General features: G+C 35.5%; 2 protein-coding genes across 3 annotated transcripts in view; one reads left to right on the top strand and one right to left on the bottom strand.

Annotated features, from left to right (window-relative positions):
- Positions 1-23,017, top strand: part of LOC126965958 (protein 5NUC-like) — a 203,257-nt gene that overhangs the window by 132,803 nt on the left and 47,437 nt on the right. The window lies entirely within an intron of this gene.
- Positions 1-23,017, bottom strand: part of LOC126965930 (nuclear pore membrane glycoprotein 210) — a 49,842-nt gene that overhangs the window by 15,270 nt on the left and 11,555 nt on the right. Inside the window, exons 12-19 of the mRNA XM_050809724.1 lie at positions 20,207-20,335; positions 17,639-17,781; positions 16,068-16,275; positions 14,099-14,218; positions 10,680-10,880; positions 8,212-8,451; positions 4,658-4,804; positions 1,396-1,506 (exon numbers count right to left, since the gene is read on the bottom strand). Of these exons, the coding sequence (XP_050665681.1) occupies positions 1,396-1,506; positions 4,658-4,804; positions 8,212-8,451; positions 10,680-10,880; positions 14,099-14,218; positions 16,068-16,275; positions 17,639-17,781; positions 20,207-20,335 (1,299 nt within the window). The remainder of the gene's footprint in view (positions 1-1,395; positions 1,507-4,657; positions 4,805-8,211; positions 8,452-10,679; positions 10,881-14,098; positions 14,219-16,067; positions 16,276-17,638; positions 17,782-20,206; positions 20,336-23,017) is intronic.

Genomic DNA, 23,017 nt, shown 5'->3' with positions numbered 1-23,017 from the left:
TCTCGAGAAAACGTCGACCAGTGCCGGGAGAAACTTGTGTCTTCTCTCGAGTCCTCCCTCGAGAAGGTCGCGGAATGGGGTAAGTTGAACCTTGTCCAATTTAACCCCCAGAAGACTCAAGTTTGCGCGTTTACCACTAAAAACAACCCCATTTGCCATATCACCGCTCTTCGAGAACACTTCCCTTAAAGCCTCGCCTAGTATCGGAATACTGGGTCTCGAAATCTCGAGCGATTGCCAATTCCGTGGCCATCTCGAGGGCAAAGCCAAATTGGCTTCAAAGAAACTGGGCGTCATAAATAGAGCACGGCAATACTTCAAGCCGGCCCACATTCTAGCGCTCTACAAAGCGCAGGTCCGGCCTCACATGGAGTATTGGTGTCATCTCTGGTCTGGCGCACCCCAGTATCAGCTCGATCCATTTGACAGCGTGCAACGCAGAGCAGCTCGAATTGTCGGGGACCTAGCGCTCTGTGAACGGCTGGATCACTTGACGTTGCATAGAGACGTTGCTTCATTGTGTGTCTTCTACCGCATTTATCACGGGGAGTGTTCCGAAGAGCTGTTCAACCTGATTCCTGCCGCCGAATTTCACCTTCGCATGACACGCCACAAGTTACGATATGATCCTCACCATCTGGATATGTGGCGGTCCTCCACAGTGCGAAGCTGTGGAATGAGCTTCCTTGTGCGGTGTTTCCGGCACGATACGACATGGGTACCTTCAAGAAAAGCGCGTACACCTTCCTTAAAGGCCGGCAACGCTCTTGTGATTCCTCTGGTGTTGCAAGAGAGTGTGGGCGGCGGTGATCACTTAACACCAGGTGAACCATACGCTCGTTTGTCTTCCAATTCCATAAAAAAAATCAAAATTCTTGCGCCTGGATGGAGGCTTAATGAGGATTGTCTCGAAACACAGTAGATGGCAGTTGAGACTCTTCTTGCTCACTGACCGCCATCCTAATTACATTGAATACCTTAAATTTATTCCTATTTGATGAAAACTTAAAGAATCCCGTGAAATAAATACAACTGCATCTGTGCTTCAGTGGGACCCTATAGTGCAGTGTTAATGTTTGGTGATTCAATCACACCACCGGTGGATTTAATAGAATCTAAGGTTCGCCGGCCGGCAGCCACTAGAAGAACCACGTGAAAGCGAGATATCTCCCTGTCTGAGGGATTACAGCACCATCAGCCAAGATACCTGAACTTATATTGCTGTGGATAATTCTATGATATTGGTGGTTTTCGAGGATTCATCATTAGGAACATAATATAATACTTGAGCCGCCATTTCTATGCCATATAAATTTTTTGGTACTTAATTTGTTTTTAAGAACAATTGTAAAGGTGTAGGCTATTTACACGCCTGTCAGTTAGTACAAGTAATACCTCAACCACTGCTTCAGCAGTCGCTAGCTCCACGTCGGTGTTGTCCAAAGCTATCAATTTAATACGTGAGGTACCCAGTGACACGCCGTGGACGACACCAGATGGCGACACCTAGAATACAACAATCAAAGATTTAGTCAAGTTTTAAAAGTTACACAGTTGATCACCACTTCACTGTGGTTAAACTTAAACTTAAGACTCTTTAAAAAAACACTTTTTGAAGTTATACTTCTTTCGTTATGAAAAATGATGAGAGTGAAATTTTAAGATGGGCGCGCAACACTGTAGCACAAAAGTAAGTTTTGTGCTACAGTTGGTTCCTAAAATTCTCTGACGTTTGCGACATTCGTTATTTTTTTTGGTTCCTTCGGACATTATTAGGACAGGCAAAGGGTTCAAGCCCATACAGCCGTATTCGTTATTTAATAATTAATTGTCAATGCCATCTTTGTAAGATATTTACAATATTGTTCTTTCTACAAACATAGAATAGCAGGGGGAATAAATAATTTTAAAGATTTTTGCTTTGTTACACCAAAGAAGTACAACTTCTTGCGTGCATACATAAGTACACACACACTTTTTTTTAACATAGTAGACCTTAACGTAAAGGACCTAAATTAAACCGAGTGTATTTGTTACAATTGCCTCGATACAAATCATTCAGTCGACACATGTCGCCAAAATAAAAATGTCGTATTTGCGGAAAGAAAAAATCATTCCTTACTACATCCCAATAAAGCTCAATCGGTTGGCTCTTCACCGGTTTTATCTCAACCAACTGATAACAACGTTGTTAATGTTGCAACAACGTCACAGGACGAGACGATAAATGTAGTACCTCCTGTTTTGCGACCAGCCATAGCACAGTGTTGCTGGCTACGGCTCTAGTTAAGGTGCAGTCGCACAAAACAGGTGACATCTTTGCTGGATCAAGGATCACAGGCTTCGTTTATTACGGAGTTAGCGATTCAATTGCTCTCACTGCAAAGAATACCAAGTAAGAGACTTATCTCAGGACTTGGAATCGACGGAGGCACTGCAATGTCCTCACGGTGGGTGGTAAATTTGAGAATTCAATCGCTCCAAGATCCCAGTTTTTGTGTAAATGTTAGGGCTCATGTTTTAAGTAAAATTACTAGGTTTCTACCTGGTGAGAAAATTGATTTCAAGTCTTTGGCCAATTTCCCTAAATTTAAATTAGCTGACCCAGCATTCAATCAACCTAATAAGGTTGACTTACTATTAGGTGCCACAGTCTATGCTCAGATTTTATTGGATGGTTTTTACAGAGGTCCACCTGGGTGTCCAGTTGCGCAAAATTCCAAATTGGGTTGGATTTTGTCGGGTTACGTTACCTCTGATAACATTTCAAATAATTCTTGTCATACAGTTAGTGTTATTAATTTGCATACTGCTCAAAATGACGAGATGTTAAAACAGTTTTGGGAGCTGGAATCAGAGCACTCGCTTGGTAGTACAAAATCACTTCCTACCGAAGAAGAGCAACGTTATGAAGAAATCTTCTCTACTACCACAACTAGAGACGACTCCGGAAGATATGTCGTCAAAATCCCTTTTCGGAACCCCTAAAGTTGCTGTGAGGGCACCTTGAAAGATATTGCTACAAGACCATTTCATTTGTTAGAGTGACGATTCACTCTGTGATTTATGTAAGGCTTTTGATTGAGTTCAACATTCAACGATGGTCAGGAAGCTATACCACTATTGCACAAAAGGAACTGCACTCGATCTGCACTTCTGACTTCATATCTAAACAATAGAATTCAGAGGGTCGACGTGAATGGCAAGAGATCTCCTGGGACTCCTCTCAGTATGGGGGTACCACAAGGGTCTATTCTTGGACCGTTCCTCTTCCTTATCTATATAAATGAGAAAAAATCCTAATCTTTTAGAGAAAAAACATAAGGTAGTATTGTTTGCGGACGACACTTCACTGATTTTCAAAGTGAAAAGAAACCAAGCTATGTATGTACGAAGTGAACGATACTTTATCTGACACCGTGTACAACCAGTAGCGCTACTAACCTATTGTTAAATAGCAAGAAAACTAAATACATTAAATTTACCGTACCAAATGTTAAAAATAAATAAAATAAATAAATGCAAATGTTTTGTTAAACGGAGAGGTGATAGAACCGGTGGAATCTGCTATATTTATATCTTGGCATAACTCTAGATTCCAAATTACAATGGGGCCCCCATATTGAAAGATTGGCGAACAGACATAGTTCTGCAGCAGACGCGGTTAAAAAAATTAGATAATTAACTGACATAGATACGGCGCGACTAGTATACTTGAGTTATTTCCATAGTATTATGTCCTATGGTATATTGCTATGGGGCAACGCTGTCTATATTAATACAATATTTGTGCTGCAGAAGAGGGCTATTCGCGCTATTTATAACTTTGGTCCTAAATAATCATTGAGAGCAAAATTCAAAGAAATTAATATCTTGACTGTTGCTTCTCAATATATTCTTGATAATGTAATGTATGTTCATAGGCACATAAGTGAATTCGCCAGAAACTGTCATAACCATAATGTTAACACCACAGAACAACAGACAAAAACTTATGATGCCTACTTCTCGGCGAGTTAGTAAGTCTTTTGTGGGGCGATGTATATGCTTTTACAACAAGATCCCAGAACATTTTCAAAATTTTTATTTTATTTTATATATTTATTTTATTTTAATTGTACAATATTACTTTTTAAACATATTAATTCGATGAAAAAAGAAAGCCCGCCAAGTTTGTTGCGCCCATTCATCTCAGGTCTGAGGCATTCATTTTGAAATGGGTGGTAGTTTTTTGACTTTCAATAATTGATGTCACATCCTATTTTGAATAAAAATATTTGAATTTGAATACAAAATTAATGCAAATATTGTTTGTGAGATTTAAAATACAATTAGCGCCATCTCTAATCGACTAGCAAGCTAAAAGATCTACACAAATGAAAACTTAACTTATTAAATCTGACCACTAGTAAATTACGAAATGTTCTAAGTTTTAAATATATACTAGAAAACTTAAATTATGTTGTACAAAAAACTATTATTATTACTACTTACTACTATGTATTTACACAAATTGAAAATATTTATATAGCGCTTCCGCGAACACATTTGACGCTTTCAAGTTTTCACTCACAATATTTCATAATAAATTATTTGAATTTAAACAGAATCATCGAAATGCTTGTATCACTTAAAACATTGCATAAGGGTTAATTACCTCAACGTAAGAGTTTCCTTTCACAAGTTTATAGGTGAAGGTGGCTAGGTGATGAGGTGGACCACCTGTATGTCTCAAGTGGAGTTTGGCGCCGGGCGGCAGCCGCGACCGTTCTGGAACTACGCGCAGACTTGGGAAAACTGTCACCTGTAATCAATATATCTCATATCTTTAAAAGAGCAATTCTTGTATATATATTATATAATCTGAATCTCGGAAACGGCTCCATAAAATTTAGTGTACAGTGGATTTCGGGGGCGATAAATCGATATAGCTAGGTTTCAATTTAAAAAAATGTAGTTTTATTCGTGTTTTAATGAGCAACAGCTACAATAAAATTAGAATACATCGGTAAAATTTCGGCACTATATACAAGACTATAATAGCTCAGATTGGGTGATCCGGAAAGCAGAAGACCCCGGTTCGAATCCAGATGTCCTAGAAGTTTTTTTTTGTTCAAGTTTTGCACATTCTAAAAAATCCGAGCAAGGCTGGGTCGTCCGGATATTTATAATATTTAACTATACTATAACAGAGTACGAGGAGTCTTCTGAAACTATTAAAATCATATTTACTAGGAAGAATCCAATTGGTTAATGTAAATGGAAAACAATCCTTTGGTTCCTTGGTCTCAATGGGCGTGCCTCAGGGCACAATACTGGGACCTTTCCTGTTTCTGGTGTATATTAACGATCTGGCATTTTTTATAAATAACAAGTATCATGTAGTCTATGTTGCCGATGATACATCCTTGTTATTTAAAATCAAACGTCAGCAAGATCAGTGTGAAAAAGTAAATAATGCTTTGTTAGGAGTATCAAACTGGTTCAATATGAATAATTTATTATTGAATAAAATTAAAACAAAATGTTTGAAATTTACGTTGCCTAATGTAAGGCAAGTGCATACAAAAGTAAATATTGACACAGAATCGAAAATTAATGATAATGCAGTATTTTTAGGTATAACATTAGATTTTAACATTAGAATCTCTAAGGGAAAAGTTCAAAGATATTCATATTATGACGGCCAATATATGTATTTATAGCAATCTCCTGCACGTACATAAACACACACACACACACACACATACTCACGCCTTGTTCCCGTCGGGGTAGGCAGAGACAATAGAATGCCATTTGCTTCTATCCTTACAAACCTCACGCGCTTCCTCTACATTCATTACTCTTTTCATACATGCTCGCCGGTTGTGGGTGCTTCGGACCTCTCCTTTTCTCAAAACGTCCCCAATTTGATCGACGAATGTTCTACGAGGTCTCCCGCGACCGGCTTGCCCACACACACTTGCCTTATATATTTGATGCGTCATTCTTTCTTCACTCATTCGCTCCACGTGTCCAAACCATTTAAGCATTCCTTTTTCAGTCCTTGTCACAACATCCTCTTTCAAACCACAGCGCGCTCGTATTACCGCATTCGGAATTCTATCAGTCAGTCTTACCCCACACATACTACGCAGTGATTGCATCTCAACTGCGTTAATTCTGCTTTTATGCTTCTTCTGCCATACCCAACTCTCACTTCCATACATTAACGTGGCGACAAGCACTCCATTATGTACAGCCATTCGCGCTTCTATTGGCAGTCTTACCGTTTATAAAGGCATGCAGCGCTCCATTCACACAATTTCCCGCAGTCACTCTCCTTTCAATATCACCTTCATATCTTCCGTCTCTTGTAAACATGCTACCCAAATATACGAATTCTGTAACTTGTTCTACCCTTTCATCTTCAATCGTGATAGTACACTCAGTCAACCTTTCATCCTTCTCAAATACCATCACTTTCGTCTTTCTTGCATTTACTTTCAAACCTCTCTCTTTAAAGCTCCCGTTCAAACAGTCAATCATTTGTTGCAACTCATTTACCGATGATGAAAAAATGACTTGATCATCGGCGTACAAGAGGCACTTAACACACAACCCTTCCATATTGATTCCACATTGCATTTCTCTCACATCATTCATGCATCTATCCATGAATAGGTTGAACAACCAAGGCGACGCTACACAACCCTGTCTGACACCTTTGGAGATATCAAACCAGCCCGTATAGGCACCATTAACACGAACACAGGCTTGAGAATCCCTGTACAGAGATTTCAGAGCCCTTATCAGAAAATTGTCCACCCCATACATAGATAAGACCTTCCATAATTCCTTTCTATTCACCCTATCATATGCCTTTTCCAAGTCTATGAACGCGCAATATACTTTCTGGTTTTTTTCCAGACATTTTTCAGTGATGCAGCGTAAGGAAAAGACTTGATCCGTACATCCCATTCCCTTCCGAAATCCCGCTTGCACATCCCATACCTTGTCATTAGTCACATTCATTACTCTTTCAATCAATATTCATGCAATGTACATAAACATTATAATTTATACAGTAAAATAAGCGACAAACATAATTTGAACACTAGAAATAACTACAAGGTTATAGTGCCCCTTACTAGGCTCTGTAAAATAAACTATTCTTTTGAATACGATAGTATTAAATTTAACAATAAATTACCAAAAAGTGTATCTGAATTATCAATAAATAAATTTAAATCTTTTATTAAACGCAGACTTATGTCGAAGGCTTATTATAGTATTGAAGATTACGTAAATGATATTACAATATGGAATTAAATAGCATTATAGTTGGTTTTTTATAGATTATATGGTTCAGCCTTGTGTTGTTTCACTGGTTTCCATTGTTTTGAAAATATGTTTAAACTTTTTTGTAATTAATATGTATGTATCTGAATTGTATTTTTTGTGATTGACGTTGACAAGCAGTCTTTTGATTTTATGTCAATAAATATTTTGACTTTGACTTTATAACTAAACAACCTTTGCCTTTTAACACAAATGTAAATTAAATGAATTGTTGAGAAACGTTTGTGCGGTAAAGGTTATTATAACATAAATGATTTTCTTAATGATACTATAGGCTGGGAATGGAGCAAATACTCTCAGGCTATTCAATTATATATTTTTTATGTACGATATTACAATGTAATCCATACTTTTAAAACAAAAAAGTCCGCTAAGTTTCTTGCGTCTGTTCTTCTCAGGTCTGCGGCACACTATTTCGAATTGGTGGTAGTTTTTGACGTTTTATAAATGATTTTAAATCGTATTTTGAATAAAATAATTTGGATTTCTGTGATTAAATTGGACGACCTTAGAAATCCTTGGCTAATAATATAATAGTGACTCAAAGTAAAATGCAGATGCAATAAGGAACGTAATACAGATAGCGAAATCGTATATAATAAATGACTTTCTTATTGATACCACAGATTAGAATGGAGCGACCACCCTCATGCTATTAAATAATAAGTTTCATTCTACAATACTACTTTGTAAACATATTTTTTGATGAAAAAAAAAAAGCCCGCTGTGTTTGTTGTGCCCATTTTTCTCAGGTCTGAGGTATTCGTTTTGGAATGGTCGGTTGTTTTGGTGGTAGTAGGTGGACTTCAATAAGTGGAATAAGAAGAATTTGGAATTAAAATATTTGAATTTGAAAAAATAAATACTTACCTCAAGTTCCGGACTCCACATGCCGGCGATGCCTGCCCTCACGGTGGCAGCGCCCTCGCTCAAGCCACACAGCGCTTCGCCCCTCACGGCCACGTTGGGGCTGGCCCGCCAGTCGCCGCGCCGCGCCGCCAGGGGGCGCCCCGCCGACGAGCGAGCGAGCGCGCTCACGGCCACGCAGCCGCCCACGCTCACCGCTCGAGCGCTCGTAACTTCCACGCTCATCACTTCCTCTATGTTCACCTACAAACAATAGATATAATTCAAAAACAATCTAATTATTACTTATTTCATACAAATATATTGTAAAAGGCATAAATTATTTATATATATACTCAAAATTTATTGAATTAGGCGTTACTTTGCGGAAATCCATAATTATACAAATTATTTAAGTTTTCTTTAGTGTTAATTCCGCTAATATTTGTCTTTAAAACAATTCGACACGTGTTTCGCCTCTACACGAGGCATCCTCAGGACGTGTTGTCTCGCCAAAATCTGGCACGAGACTGAATCAAATGAGCCGGAAGCCGCTCCTTTAGAATTCTTTTTGATCTCATTTCAAATATACTAGATATGACTACCGCTTCGGAAACAAATGGCTCTCTGAGAGAGCAGAAGAGGCTCAAAAAACTCTCCTAGCATTGTTTTTTGCGCTCTTTTCAATAAAATAATAAAATAATCATAATCTAGTCCCAGGCTGTCGGATTACTTAGATATTCAGCTGTGGAATAGTAGGATTTACGAAAGAGTCATGTTTTAATAAAACCTTTAAAAATTTATTTATAGAAAATGCCTGAACAATGACTGGGACTTAATAATAAAAGTGTATACATTTACCCTTAAAGCTATATATATTTTATGAAGCCTACTAGAATTAGTTACAAGCAATCCCTTATTTCTAGTGTTATAATAATGAAAATCGCTGTTAAGAGCAAAAAGGTAACAATTTTTGTGAACGTATATTAAATTTTCATAAATGTACTGACAATGAACAGTCATAATATTTGTTTCTTTAACTCTAACTTGAATGTAAAGTATTAGTAAACGCAACAAGACAGGACGAATTTAGTGATAGTTAAAACATACAAATAAACAATCTTGGAGTGGAATTATAATAACAAAACTAACTATTACTTGAAATAAATAAACCTATGCGCACCAGAGACCCATTTGAAATACCAGACGCCTTTTCTTTTGTTCAAAATACAGACATACAAATTACTATTAAACTAAATTTACAAACGAATTTCATGTGAACTAAAAATTATAGTAGAACTAAAAGAAAATATTTTTTTTTTGTTTGAAAGGTTTATATATAGTATAGTTTTTTAATTTTATAGTAATTTGTATGTATCTATCTCGAACACTTAAATTTCGAATATAAATTGATATGAATATATTGTTTGTTTATATTTATATTTCGTCCATAAATTTTTTAAATAATTATTTGCCATCAACAAATATATTTTAATAAACAAATTTATATACTAAAAAGATATTGATCACAATTTCTCCACAGATTTGATCCTCGTAAAACCTCTACTATCAGTCCATTAACATAAATAGATAAAAGTTGTATACGTATCTATTACAAATGTTAAATTAGAGTAATTTGGATACAGCGTTCTCTGGCACTGAAAAGTTGAAATCGTTCGTCGTTACCCGTGATAAAAAATTATAACATTTTTAAGCGAATATGACATCTATGTCTTAATTATGACAGATATGATTAAATATAGTAATTATAAAGTTGGTAATTTAGCTACCGTACCCTACAGTGTTAAAAATTTTTAAGAAAAAAATAACCGACTTCAAAAACATTATTCCAAAACAATAGATATAATGTGCACTAAAAAGTATAAAAATAATTCTGGAACATTTAGCTTACTGCTAACATCAAAACAACAGTCCAGTAACCTAATATCATTCATTACTGATTATTTATTTTAGTAGTAATTTACATTTTGTATAGTGCAATAATTAAAATTGACTCGAATATAATGTTCTTTTGCAGCGTTTAAAATGAACGCTCATTTATTAAACAAAACAATAAAAATATCGAAGAAAAATGGCGAGGATTCGAATAACCTACTTTTTTTTTACGGCGCGCAACGTTCTGGGAGTGTGGAGCACGCGTAAACGAAAATGTTCTTTTTTTGAAATTCATACAGATACCACGCAACGAGCAATAAGAATGTGCCTGTATGTTGAAACTCTTTGCGCATGAAGGGATAAAAAAAACATAGAGGAGTGTTGTTATGAAATTCAGTACAACATTACAACACTCGTTTGGATGATGTAATGGTTATTAGAACATTGGGTGTTTTAATGTTGGCAATAAGCTAACTCTTTCAGAATTTTTAATAGAGGATTTAAAGCATGGGTGTAGATAAAGGATTTTACATAAGTACACAAACTTTTTAATTTTATGATTATTATTGCCACCTAGATAAAACAAAAAATATTACCTCGACAGTAATTCTCTCTCCGTGCACGCACATGTCACTCACTACCAGTTCGTAACAGCCCGGTGCTGGTAGTATAGCAGAGAGCGCGTTGTTCTCAATCCTCGCCGACACGCCCTTGGGAGTCTCCACCGCGTATCGGCCGCTACCTCCCATCACGACACTGATGTTTAGCGGAGATTCATTTTCCCATGCTATGTTAACCTGTGGAGTTTTATCAAGCTTACTGTTATGCGTCCAAAAACAGGACAGGGTTTTTCGAATACTAGCCCCTCTAAGCCAATGTCCATTTTTTGTTCTAATAAAAGTAAAAATTCTCTAATCGAGCGAATTGCAAACGAATTTTATGAGTATCTAAATAAAATACCAGACTTGGACATTGGTGCTGATGGGCTAAAAACATCTATATATATAAAAATGAATTGCTGTTCGTTAGTCTCGCTAAAACTCGAGAACGGCTGGACCGATTTGGCTAATTTTGGTCTTGAATTATTTGTGGAAGTCCAGGAAGGTTTAAAAGTTGAATAAATATGAAAGTGTTCGGAATTAAATAAAAACAACAATTTTGTTTTTCGTTTGATGTGTCCCCCGTCGTCCGATATTTGTTTTGTATGGACATATTTTGTATGAAAGAATTTATTGACTCACGGTTTGACATTACAACAACAGGGAGCATATTTTACGAAATAATTCTTGTTGGTATGATATATTATTCACAAATTAATAAAAAACATTATTTTATTTATTATAATATACAGAACAACGTCTGTCGAGTCAACTAGTTTTTAAATAAACTAGCTGCCCCATCAAACGTTGTATTGCCATATAAAGTAATATATAAAATACAATAATTAAAATTTTTGGGGTATAAAAAATAGATGACAACCGATTCTCAGACATACCCAATATATCATACAGAAATTTATCGTACTACAATAATCATTATATTCGGTTGCCATCTTGCAACTCTATTGCGTGTCTGTGGATGGAATAGAATAATATTAAAATCGCGATACAAAAATAGGTGTTGATCGTTGACGGTTGAAAATTAAAGTTGTATGTATTTTTTAATGCTGAATCATAATAAAAATAAAAAAAAACGTGAAAAAAAATATTTTGGGTTGGGTGACCCTTATCATTTAGGAGTATGAAAAATAGATGTTATTCGATCCTGAAATCTACCAGATATACACATAAATTTTCGAACAAATTGGTTTAGCCGTATCGGAGGAGTTCGGTAAAAAACACCGGGACACGAGAATTTTATATATAAGATGCACTAAAATAGTAAAGCATAATTTTAAATTTAACATATTTATATACACTCATATTTTACTAACATTTACTGTAACCCAAATCAATGATGTGTAACCTTGTGAGTTATCTGTACACTTAGATATAATTTTCCCTTTTATTGTAAGTATAGTTTATGTATTAGTTACAAATGTTGGGTTTCGGAATAAATAAATAAATACAAGTGAAAGCAATAAAGAAATGAAGTACTACAGAAGTTTCACGGAGTCAACATATTATACAGAAATAACTGCTTTAGCTACCCGCTAATAAGACTCATTTTAAGTTGTGCTTAGTTCGCATCTACGGTGGACTCACTACAAATAGGAAAAATTAATTTACCTACACTGCGATATAATCGTACTTACATATCGGGTATCTACGCAGGGGTGAAGCGTGCGAACAAGATAGAAGGTGACATTTTTAATCTATAGGACGACCGTTTATCTGAGTCCTCGCCTGCGGGGTACAGGGGCGCGGGGGTATGGGCGTAGGGGCCCCCGCGCCCCTGTACCCCGCAGGCGAGGACTCAGATAAACGGTCGGCCTATAATTAGTTGTTTACTTGTGGCTCTAATAAGACCGAGGACCAATGTGACAAAGTCAACGCTACCTTACAAATCCCACGATTATTTATTTCATTTATATATAGCTTTATTTCCTTATATCTATACATTAAGGTATTTACTTATGAATTGTATTTAGTACTATGTTTTAATGTTTCTTTGTTTTAAATAAAAGTATTTTGTCTGTATTGTTAGTCATTATCCTACTAATATTATAAATGTGAAAGTTTGTATGTCTGGATGTATATTTGTACTTCTTTAACGGAAAAACTACTGAATAGATTTTGATGAAACATTACATTAATATAGTTTACACACCAGAACAACACATAGGCTATAATTTATAAAAAATATTGTTGCTATGTAATATTAACCCGAAATATGAAAAGATTTCGTGGTCGTGGTTGTCGGCTTTAAAAAGTAAGTCTGATAAAAAACGGTCGAACAATAAATATAATTTATATGGAAACAACAATTGCCGGGTCAGCTAGTTTTCTATATAAGGAAGCGGTTTTCTGTAGCGGTTAAAGCTTCCTCCATTAATTTCCACTAGTTCCTATCTCTTGCAATTCTTGTCCACAACTTTCCTGTTGTTTTTCTACTATGTCATCGCTCCATATTAGGCCTGCCTCGATTTAGTTTCCTATTTATAGGATACCCAGTACATTACTACTTTGGACCATCTTTCGTCTTTTGTTCTTTGTATATGACCCAATTTCCATTTTAAACGTAGAACAGATAAGGCTCCGTCTTTTGCTTTGGTTTTCTTTCTAATTGTAATCCCACAATGGCAGAAGAAAAAACTACTTACCAACTTTGCGTAATAAAGTAATGGGGTGCAATATTTTCGTTTGTTTTATTTAAATATCTAAACATTTTTTTATAATTCTCCAAAATTGAGAAGATATTAACATCGGTCAAATAAATAACTACAGTAGTGAAAATAAAATATTAAGTAAGAAAAGCCTTCATATTTACTAGATATTTATATACAATAATTATACATATTTACAGACAACAGAACGCGACTTGCTTGTATCCTTACAAACGTCTTCCTTCTATCCTTTTTTCAATACGTCCCCAATTTGGTCGACAAATGTCCCACGAGGTCTCCCGCGACCGACTTGCCCACACACTTGCCTTTTATATTTGACTAGTCAGCTAGTCAGCCTGGCAAACTTTGTTTTGCCATATAAATTATTTTTAGAGTTAGACCGTTCCTTAATCCTTGGACATTGCAACATTACTTAATTTTTCTAAAATAAAAGAATTATTCTAAAATTAACGCAGCCCAAGTTACTCCTTATTACATCAGCTTCCTGCCAATAAAAGTCCCGTCAAAATCGGTCCAGCCATTTCAGAGACAGACAGACAAAAATTGTAAAAAATGTTATTTTGTTGTAAGTACCGTATGTATTCATATACTTGTAGTAAAAAACGGTTATTACAATATTACAAACAGAGACTCAAATTTTATTTATGTGTATAGATAAGTCATTCTTTCTTCACTCATTCGCCACCATTACATAATTCCTGATATAATCTTTTTAAATAACAAAGTTACCTTTGTGGGTTGGCAGCTGAGTGGCGCAACAACTTTAGCTTGGATGGTGGCTGTTGCATCTGGGATGCTCGCCTTCAACATGCCTGACCAACCGATGGCATTCTCTCCTGCACTCAACACCTTTAAAGAAACAAGAAAATAATTATAACACAGTCTTCAACTTAACAGAATATTAGCAAAATAAAGTGCCTGAGGAACTCAATGATAAATTATTATCACCCCACATACTCCCTTGAAATACCAAAAAATAACAAGAATAGTTATTTATTGCAAATGTTTTGTAATAGGTAGAGACCGGATTATATACAAATGCATATCGCATACTTTTTTTTTATTTAATTTTAAATTAAATAAGTAGACTTTTAACTTAATAATATATCTTGCCAAACTCTAACAGTTTGTTGGCAAGTTATTGCGCTTAAAAAACATTTAATAATGTGTACATACTTAACTACTACTTACTTTAATCTAAACTATTAGGACTTACAACTAAACATTATTAGAATTATTAATATTAGAGAAAAGAAAACATTTACTAAATCTATATTCTAAATTAGCATATAGCATTGTTGAATAACATTGAACAACATTCAGTGAGAGTTATTCAATGCTATTCAACACCGCATTTTTCATCTTAAATTAACTGCATTTTTATTTAGTTTGGGAACACTCCTCAGCCACGCTATCTCGTTGTATATGACTGGCACCACATATTCATTCAATGCTTAAAGTAATAATAATATGCTTTTGCATATTTAGTACCTTTTCAGCGGTAGTTGCATATTTTAGAAAAAAAAAATATGCATATTTATGCTCGATCTCGCAAATCGTTCGATGCTTTTCATAGTAAGCCCAAACATTGCACCCAAATTTAAATTCTGCCCAGTTATCTCAGTAGACGTAGAACGATCGTATTCCGCTTACAAAAATTTATTCAGCGATTGTAGACACGATTTGTCTGCAGAACATTTAGAACAGTACTTAGTAGTACATATTTTTAAAGGTAAATCTTAAATTTATTTGTTACCTAAGTAGGTATATCTTGTAATAGTTTTTTTCATAAATACGATTGTCAGTACAAGCCGTTATAAAATAAAATATTTAAAAATATGACTTTATTTTTTTCTGTTTAATTGTATGCATATTTTGGCTCTTTTTATGGATTTTCGTGTATATTTGACTTGCATATTTGCATGCATATTTTGGGCATTTTTGTAGCATATAATCCGGTCTCTAGTAATAAGGGCTATTAAAACACGAATGTGGGTTTATCATGTATTATGAATTTTAGTGATAATAGTATCACATGAGTGTTTTAATACCTAATTGTCGTACCTATATATGTACACCCAACCAATGAATCCTCTTTAAAAGATTTTAAAACAGTTAGCTGACTGCTAACTTTAACAAAGCCAGTCCTAGTAACCATACTATCATCCAAAGGAGTGTTACTATGAAAACGGATGATACAATGTTAAACTGAATTACATTGTACTGATTACATCATCCAAACGAGTGTTGTAATGAAAATTACAACACTAGTTGGATGATGTAATAGGTGTTTTAATGTTGGCAATAAGCTAACTGTTTTATAATCGTTAATAGAGGATTGAAAGCATGGGTGTAGATAAACAATTTGAACATATATTAACGAGTTCAGTGAAGTGAGAAGCGGTTGTCGGAGAGGAGGCGCTAGTGTAGCGGTGTGAAGTTGAGGCGAGTAGAGGAAAGTTGATGGTGTGGGGTCTATAAATGTCTTCTTTATGCAGTGTTAAATTTAATAAGCGGATGGCATTGACAAAATAAACTTATTCTTTAGATTAAGATATCTTTTATGTAAGTTATTATAATTTGTGGACCGTTATTGAATTCGTAAGCATCACCTGTACTCTCATACTCCATGTATTTCTTATAAACATAAAATGATAGGTACGAAATAATCAATAAGCTCATAAATCAAGTCATTTACCTGATAATAGCTCATTGGAACCGGCACAGGATCATATTCCGGGTTCGTTTCAACAAACAGTCTATCGGCCGATTTAAACTCTATTCCAATGTGATTAGGTTGAACTTCCCATGACATCTGCGGACCTTGTTCATCTAACAGTTCTCTACTGGCGGAATCTAATAACGTTACTTTGAGCGATACATCTTGTCCGGGTCGTAACCAAATTCTGTAAAGTTTAATAAAATTATAAATATTTACTCTTAAAAAAATTCATAATATTTTTATTTAGGATGCTGTATAGATGTGGAGAATCGCGGTTAAAAGTTCTGGTTGCGCGTTCAAAAGTTTTAGGATTATCTTGGAATATGTCTATACTAAATTGTAACTAAGTAGGTAATGAAAAACTGGCTGAACTGTAATAGTTATTTATGCAACTGTTGTGTAATAAGGGGTATTAAAACACGAAAGTGGATTGGAAAGTGATAATAGTATCACATGAGTGTTTTAATACCTAATTATCAACAGTTGCATACAAGACTATATCTACACCCAGAATATGAATCTTCTAAAAGATTCTGAAACAGTTAGCTTACTGCTAACATTATAACACCAGTCCTAGTAGTAACCTAATATCATTCATTACTGATTATATACAAATAAAATAAGTATTAATGAAACAATTATTTATTTTAGTAGTAATTTACATTTTGTATAGTGCAATAATTAAAATTCACTCGAATATTCACAGTTTAAAATGAATCGCTCATTTTTTGTAAACAAAACAATAAAAATATCGAAGAAAAATGGCGGGCATTCGAATAATCTACTTTTTTCTTTACGGCGCGCGGCGTTCTGGTAGCGTGGAACGCGCGTAAACGAAAATGTTCTTTTTTTGAAATTCATACAGATACCACGCATCGAGCAATAAGAATGTGGCTCATTGTTAAAACTCTTTGAGCATGAAGGGATTGAAAAAAATAGGAGTGTTGTTATGAAATTCAGTACAACATTACAACACTCGTTTGGATGATGTAATGGTTATTAGAACATTGGGTGTTTTAATGTTGGCAATAAGCTAACTCTTTCAGAATCTTTAATAGAGGATTTAAAGCATGGGTGTAGATAAACTCATATTCTTGATTAACAAGACGTTTCAATACATACTTTTAATGCGGGTATATATATTTTTTATTACTCACACATTTATAAAAACAATTTATTTTTGGAACTTGTACTAAAAGTATAACCGTAAAACATTTAAAAAATATAAACATAACATGAAAAAGCGGATTTTTTTTCTGCTACTATCTTTGGTGGAGGTGAGGTGTTACTAAACACACCACTAGTTTAAAAAAATATATAAAAAAGGCAGAGTAACGTAAAGCAGTTTGTGTAGTGATTTATGAACCTTAATATGAATGATCGCTTATAAATCATTTACTGCGTTATTAAACTAAAGATTGTTGAACGCTAAACAACAGAAAGACACAGATTTCTAATAGAACCTTTTTTTAAATACGTATTCAACACATGTTTATTTTTTTTGTACTAAAACAATAAATCTTTTACTGCAACATATTAGGTAATACCTGGCGGCCATAGAACAGTTTCCGGGCGTTTCGCTCGGTTCCAAGCGAATCTTGCTGACGTAGGACGCGCACGACACGCCTAGTTCGGCCGACTCAACCTCTCCTTCCATTTCAGAACTCAACTGTAGCTGTGTGTCGCCTTTCTGTGCACATAAACAGACTTTCCTTATTTTGTAGATTGCTGAAGAACTTCATAAAAGGCATTTATTTTCTCAAAATTGATTCCTTTAGAATTCTTTTTGATGTCATTTCTAATATACTAGATACTACTACCGCTTCGGAAAAAAATGGCGCATGAAACTCTTCCAGCATCTTCTTTTGCGCTCTTTTTAATAAAACATTTAAATTTATTTATAGATAATGCCTGAACAGTGGATGGGGCTTTTATTTAGAAGTGTATACATTTACCCTTAAAGCTATTATGTATCTTATGAAGCCTACTAGAATGATATACAAGCAATCCCTTATTTCTAGTGTTATAATAATAATGAAAATCACTATTAAGAGCAAAAATGTACTGACAACTCATAATATTTGTTTCCTTAAATTTCTCTTTCTTTCGTTAAATTCTTCATATGGCGCCCGAGCACTATATATACCAAAGACATACAACATACTAGCGCATATAGAAACAAACATCTCTAACGGAGATACTAGCAAGATAGGAAACGAAGCGTATCTCTTGTTACTGCAACTGATTTTAATTGACAAGTCGTAAACAGTCAGTCATACTTGCAATTAGCTCCTTAATATTTTGAATACTTTCCAACTACTTAACGCGCATAATATATTATTGACAAATCAAAATTGTTCACGCATCATCGGGCTATCAGGTAGTTTATACGCTCGTATCGTAGATAGAAGATTAACAATAGATCTCTGTCACATAAGATAGCTTGGTATTGAGAGTAAGCGATATACTACAGTATCTGCTATCCCTTTCACGTATGCGATTTTTTTGTTTGGACCCCGTTCATCGGCTCCCAACAAACAATGCCTGCCATGGTGCAATACTCATTATCTACATCATCATCATCAGCCGGAAGACGTCCACAGCTGGACAAAGGCCTCACCCAAAGATTTCCACGCCTATCGGTCCTGCGCTGCCCTCATCCACCGTATTTCAGTGCAATACCATTTAATTTACTACTAAATAAATTCTGATTGTTAATACGTAATAGAAGAATTTGTTGTGAATTTGTGAATTCAGTTATTATTAAAATATGGGACGTTGTTGTCTATTGCATTGCACAAATCATCCAGAACCTTCCATAACGAAAACATGACACAAGTCACAGACTATTGCTATCTCATTTACATACACTGACAGCGAATTAAGTGTCCATCTTCTATCTACGGCTAGTATATTCTACGGCTAGTAGTTTCTATGTCTAAGTATTGCATGACACTGAGCTGTCTCGCACGAGTATGCAGTTTTCATTCTGCTAAAGTTGGTTAAATTCTGCTAGAGTCGACTATTGTAAGTTTCTAATCCGCGGGATCAGTCAGAGCACAATAATTATACACCATAATTTACACACAAAAAAAAAGTAATAATTATAAAATGTATTTCGCATTATTGAATAAGCCGTGATGAAGTATTATTCGCTTTTTAGTGGGTGTAAATAACCGACATACAGTTTATCAAATATATCAGTCTCTAATGTAAAAGAATTAGAAGTATATTAATTTACCATAGGGAGTGACAATAACTTAATATATTGCAATAACACTTGGTAAACGTCATGAAGTTACATCAGTTCGTAAAGGGGCTATCACGTGGCAGATAAGAACTGATAAGAAACTAAACAATATGTTATGTTTTTAAAGTGATAACCCCTCACTTCTAGGATTAATACACAAATAAAATTTGAAAAACAAAACTTTATGAACGATTCGGGATTCGAACCCACGACCTCCGGCGTTCCGTGCCGGTGCTCTAAACAACTGAGCTAACCGTTCGAGTACCGCCTCGTTATAAAATTCTGTTTGCTCTGTTCAACTTTCAGGTTGTGGCTTCATCTACAGGATCTACTTTACAGTTGATAACCTGCTCAACCCCAATATTTGCATATTAGGAAATTGACAAAAACCTGAACAGAATTTTATAACGTGGCGGTACTCGTACAGTTAGCTCAGTTGGGTAGAGCAGCGCCACGGAACGCCGGAGGTCATGGGTTCGAATCCCGCATCGTTCATAAAGTTTTGTTTTTCAAATTTTATTTGTGTGATAAGAAACTCCCAGGCCATTTTTTAAATCATATTACAGCTTATCATACATTTTTAGGTGGCCTTTGCAGAGCCAGACAATAACCAAGCATCATTATCCTCGATAAAATCTACGATACTATAGTAAGCCTCCTTTGTCAAATAAGCTATATATATCTTGACTTTATCCTCAGTGAGTCATTGTACACTGTCTGGTATTTTATTGTTAAATTCAATACCTATGAAGGAACTCTTAACTCTAGCTAAATTATTAAAAGCACATACAATATCATCTTTCTACATGAATTGTATGAATTCAAACCACAATTTTCTTTTATTTATTCCTGTATAAAAACTCACCCGATTGCATTTCATGGTAAAGAGTTGCATGTCAGGATACCGGTATGGAGCCGGTCCACCTCTTACTTCTATACTTGACACTCTGGGTTCCAAAGAATGCGGCTTTAATGCTTCACCTTCTGCCAGTACCTGCGTACAAAAAGTAATAAATAAAACTTTTCTACCTTCATGTGATTTAACTCTATTCTGGGAAAACCACAATGAAATTATTTAGGCTTGAAAGAGAGATGTCTTCAATTTTCTAAACTAGATCTGGTACAATGAAATTACAACTGCAGACTTGAACAAAAATACTAACATTTATAAGTTAACATCTTTATGCCTCATAAAGATGTTTACTTTACCCGGAAGAGCGGGGTTTGAATCCTTTTGAGCTGTGTCTACAAGTTTTGGTAAAAAAATAACAATAAAAATAATTTATGATAGATAGATTTATTTATATAAAAGGGGGCAAACGAGCAAGAGGCTCACGGGATGGGGAGAGGTGAGGCAACCGCCCATGGACATCCGCAACCACAGGTGTCAATAAATGCGTTGCCGGCCTTTAAGGTCGGAGTATACTCTTTTCTTTAAGGTCCCTAAGTCGTAACGGTTCGGGAAACAGCATCCGGTACTTGATTCCACAAACTGGCTGTGCGAGGCAAGAAATTTTTTAGTTGAAATCGCACGGTTGTGGAATACCAGACGTCAACTTGACGGGTGGTATTTTGCATGTAGACTTTCCGGTGGTGGAATTCGGCCGCTGGAATCAAACCAAACAGCTCTTCTGAGCACTCCCCATGATAAATGCGGTAGAAGATGCAGAGATCCCACATCTCTACGCAACTCCAAAGAGTTTCGCCGATCGGGTATGACATCGATGATTCGAGAAACTCTTCGTTGTATGCGGTTAAATGGTACAAGGTGATAATGTTAAGTGCCCGCCAGAGGTGAGAACAGTATTACATGTGAGGCCGAATTTGCGCCTTATATAGTTGCAGGCGGTGGCTTATAGTGAAGTACTGTATCGCCTTACTGAGTATACCAAGCTTTTTAGAGGCCTGCTCTTCCAAGTGACCACGGAACTGAGCGTTGCTCGATATATCCACGCCAAGTATTTTAAGGAAATAATGCTGTCGTCGCGTGCACTTATTCCTGCACTGGCGAGATCGGGAGTATGAACGTAACAAGTAAAAATGATACAATTGTTATTAACTTATAAGTTAACAAGCAAAGCTACGCATTTACAACTTTTTTAAGCGTCGGGGGCGATTTAATATTGTTGAAATATCGACTCTCACTTCAGAGCCTCCGGTTCTATCCTCACCCGCCCTCTGGATGTGTTTTCGAATTCAGATTCACTTTCATAAGGTCGGCAACACTCTTGTGATTCCTCTGGTGTTACAAAAGAGTAATGGCTGCGGTAATTACATACTATTACGTCACCCGTGGTTGCTCGTTTGTCCTGTTCTTACATAACCAAAAGCCTAGACGGACTGCACTTAGTGGTAAAATATATGCGCGATCAATTATAGTTATTTATGCAACTGTTGTGTAATAAGGGGTACTAAAAAATGAATGTGGATTGTGCAAAGCCGAGTGTGATAATAGTATCACATGAGTGTTTTAATGCCTAATCATCAACAGTTGCATACAAGACTTTATCTACACCCAGAAAATGAATCATCTAAAAGATTCTGGAACAGAACTTACTGCTAACATTAAAACACCAGTCCTAGTAGTAACCTAATATCATTAATTGCTATATATATACAAATAAAGTAAGTACACAGTGAAACAGTTATTTATTTTAGTAGTAATTTACATTTTGTATAGTGCAATAATTAAAATTCACTCGAATATAATGTTCTTTTGCAGCGTTTAAAATGAATCGCTCATTTTTTGTAAACAAAACAATAAAAATATCGAAGAAAAATGGCGGGGATTCGAATAACCTACTTTTTTTTACGGCGCGCGACGTTCTGGTAGTGTGGAACGCCCGTAAACGAAAATGTTCTTTTTTTGAAATTCATACAGATACCACGCATCGAGCAATAAGAATGTGGCTGTCTGTTAAAACTCTTTGAACATGATGGGATAAAAAAAACATAAGAGTGTTATTATGAAATTCAGTACAACATTACAACACTCTTTTGGATGATGTAATGGTTATTAGAACATTGGGTGTTTTAATGTTGGCAATAAGCTAACTGTTTCAGAATCTTTAATAGAGGATTTAAAGCATGGGTGTAGATGTACTTTTACTGTTAAAACACAAGATATTGTAGACTTAATACCACTGTGCTGTTTAAACAAGCCATGTGTGGTTAAAATGTGTCTAAACCCCTTTTAGTGTGGCCTCACAGCTATATATAACCTTTCTGTGGCTAGCAGTGATAGTGTTAACCAGTCAAAGTGTCCTTAAATAATTCTACCGTCTATGCACTTTACACTTTACTTTGGCCATATGCATTCTCGACACTAAAAGATAATAAAGTCAAAGTTGAAGCATGGACCAGCCATGGTTCCCTTCGCACATATTCGAGGGAAGGAGACGACCCGGCACACGACGCCGCCGCAATCAATGCCATTGAGTGAGCATGATGAACCATGTTATAGCATACCAACGCATGATAACTAAAAATTACAAAATTAATGCTCACAAAGCAAGCCCACAAATGATTCTATACAATGCAATTACAGTGGATTCTATATAAACCAATATAGGCCATTTAGGCTAGGCACAAACGTTCGGAAACCGGAGTAAGTTTCCTGATCAGGAATTCAGATTAGGAAACCTGAATGCTCATATTACATAAAAAATATTGAACA

This window comes from Leptidea sinapis, chromosome 9, assembly GCF_905404315.1.
Source record: "Leptidea sinapis chromosome 9, ilLepSina1.1, whole genome shotgun sequence".
NCBI classification, from domain to species: domain Eukaryota; kingdom Metazoa; phylum Arthropoda; class Insecta; order Lepidoptera; family Pieridae; genus Leptidea; species Leptidea sinapis.
This window is presented reverse-complemented; position numbering and strand designations above follow the sequence as displayed.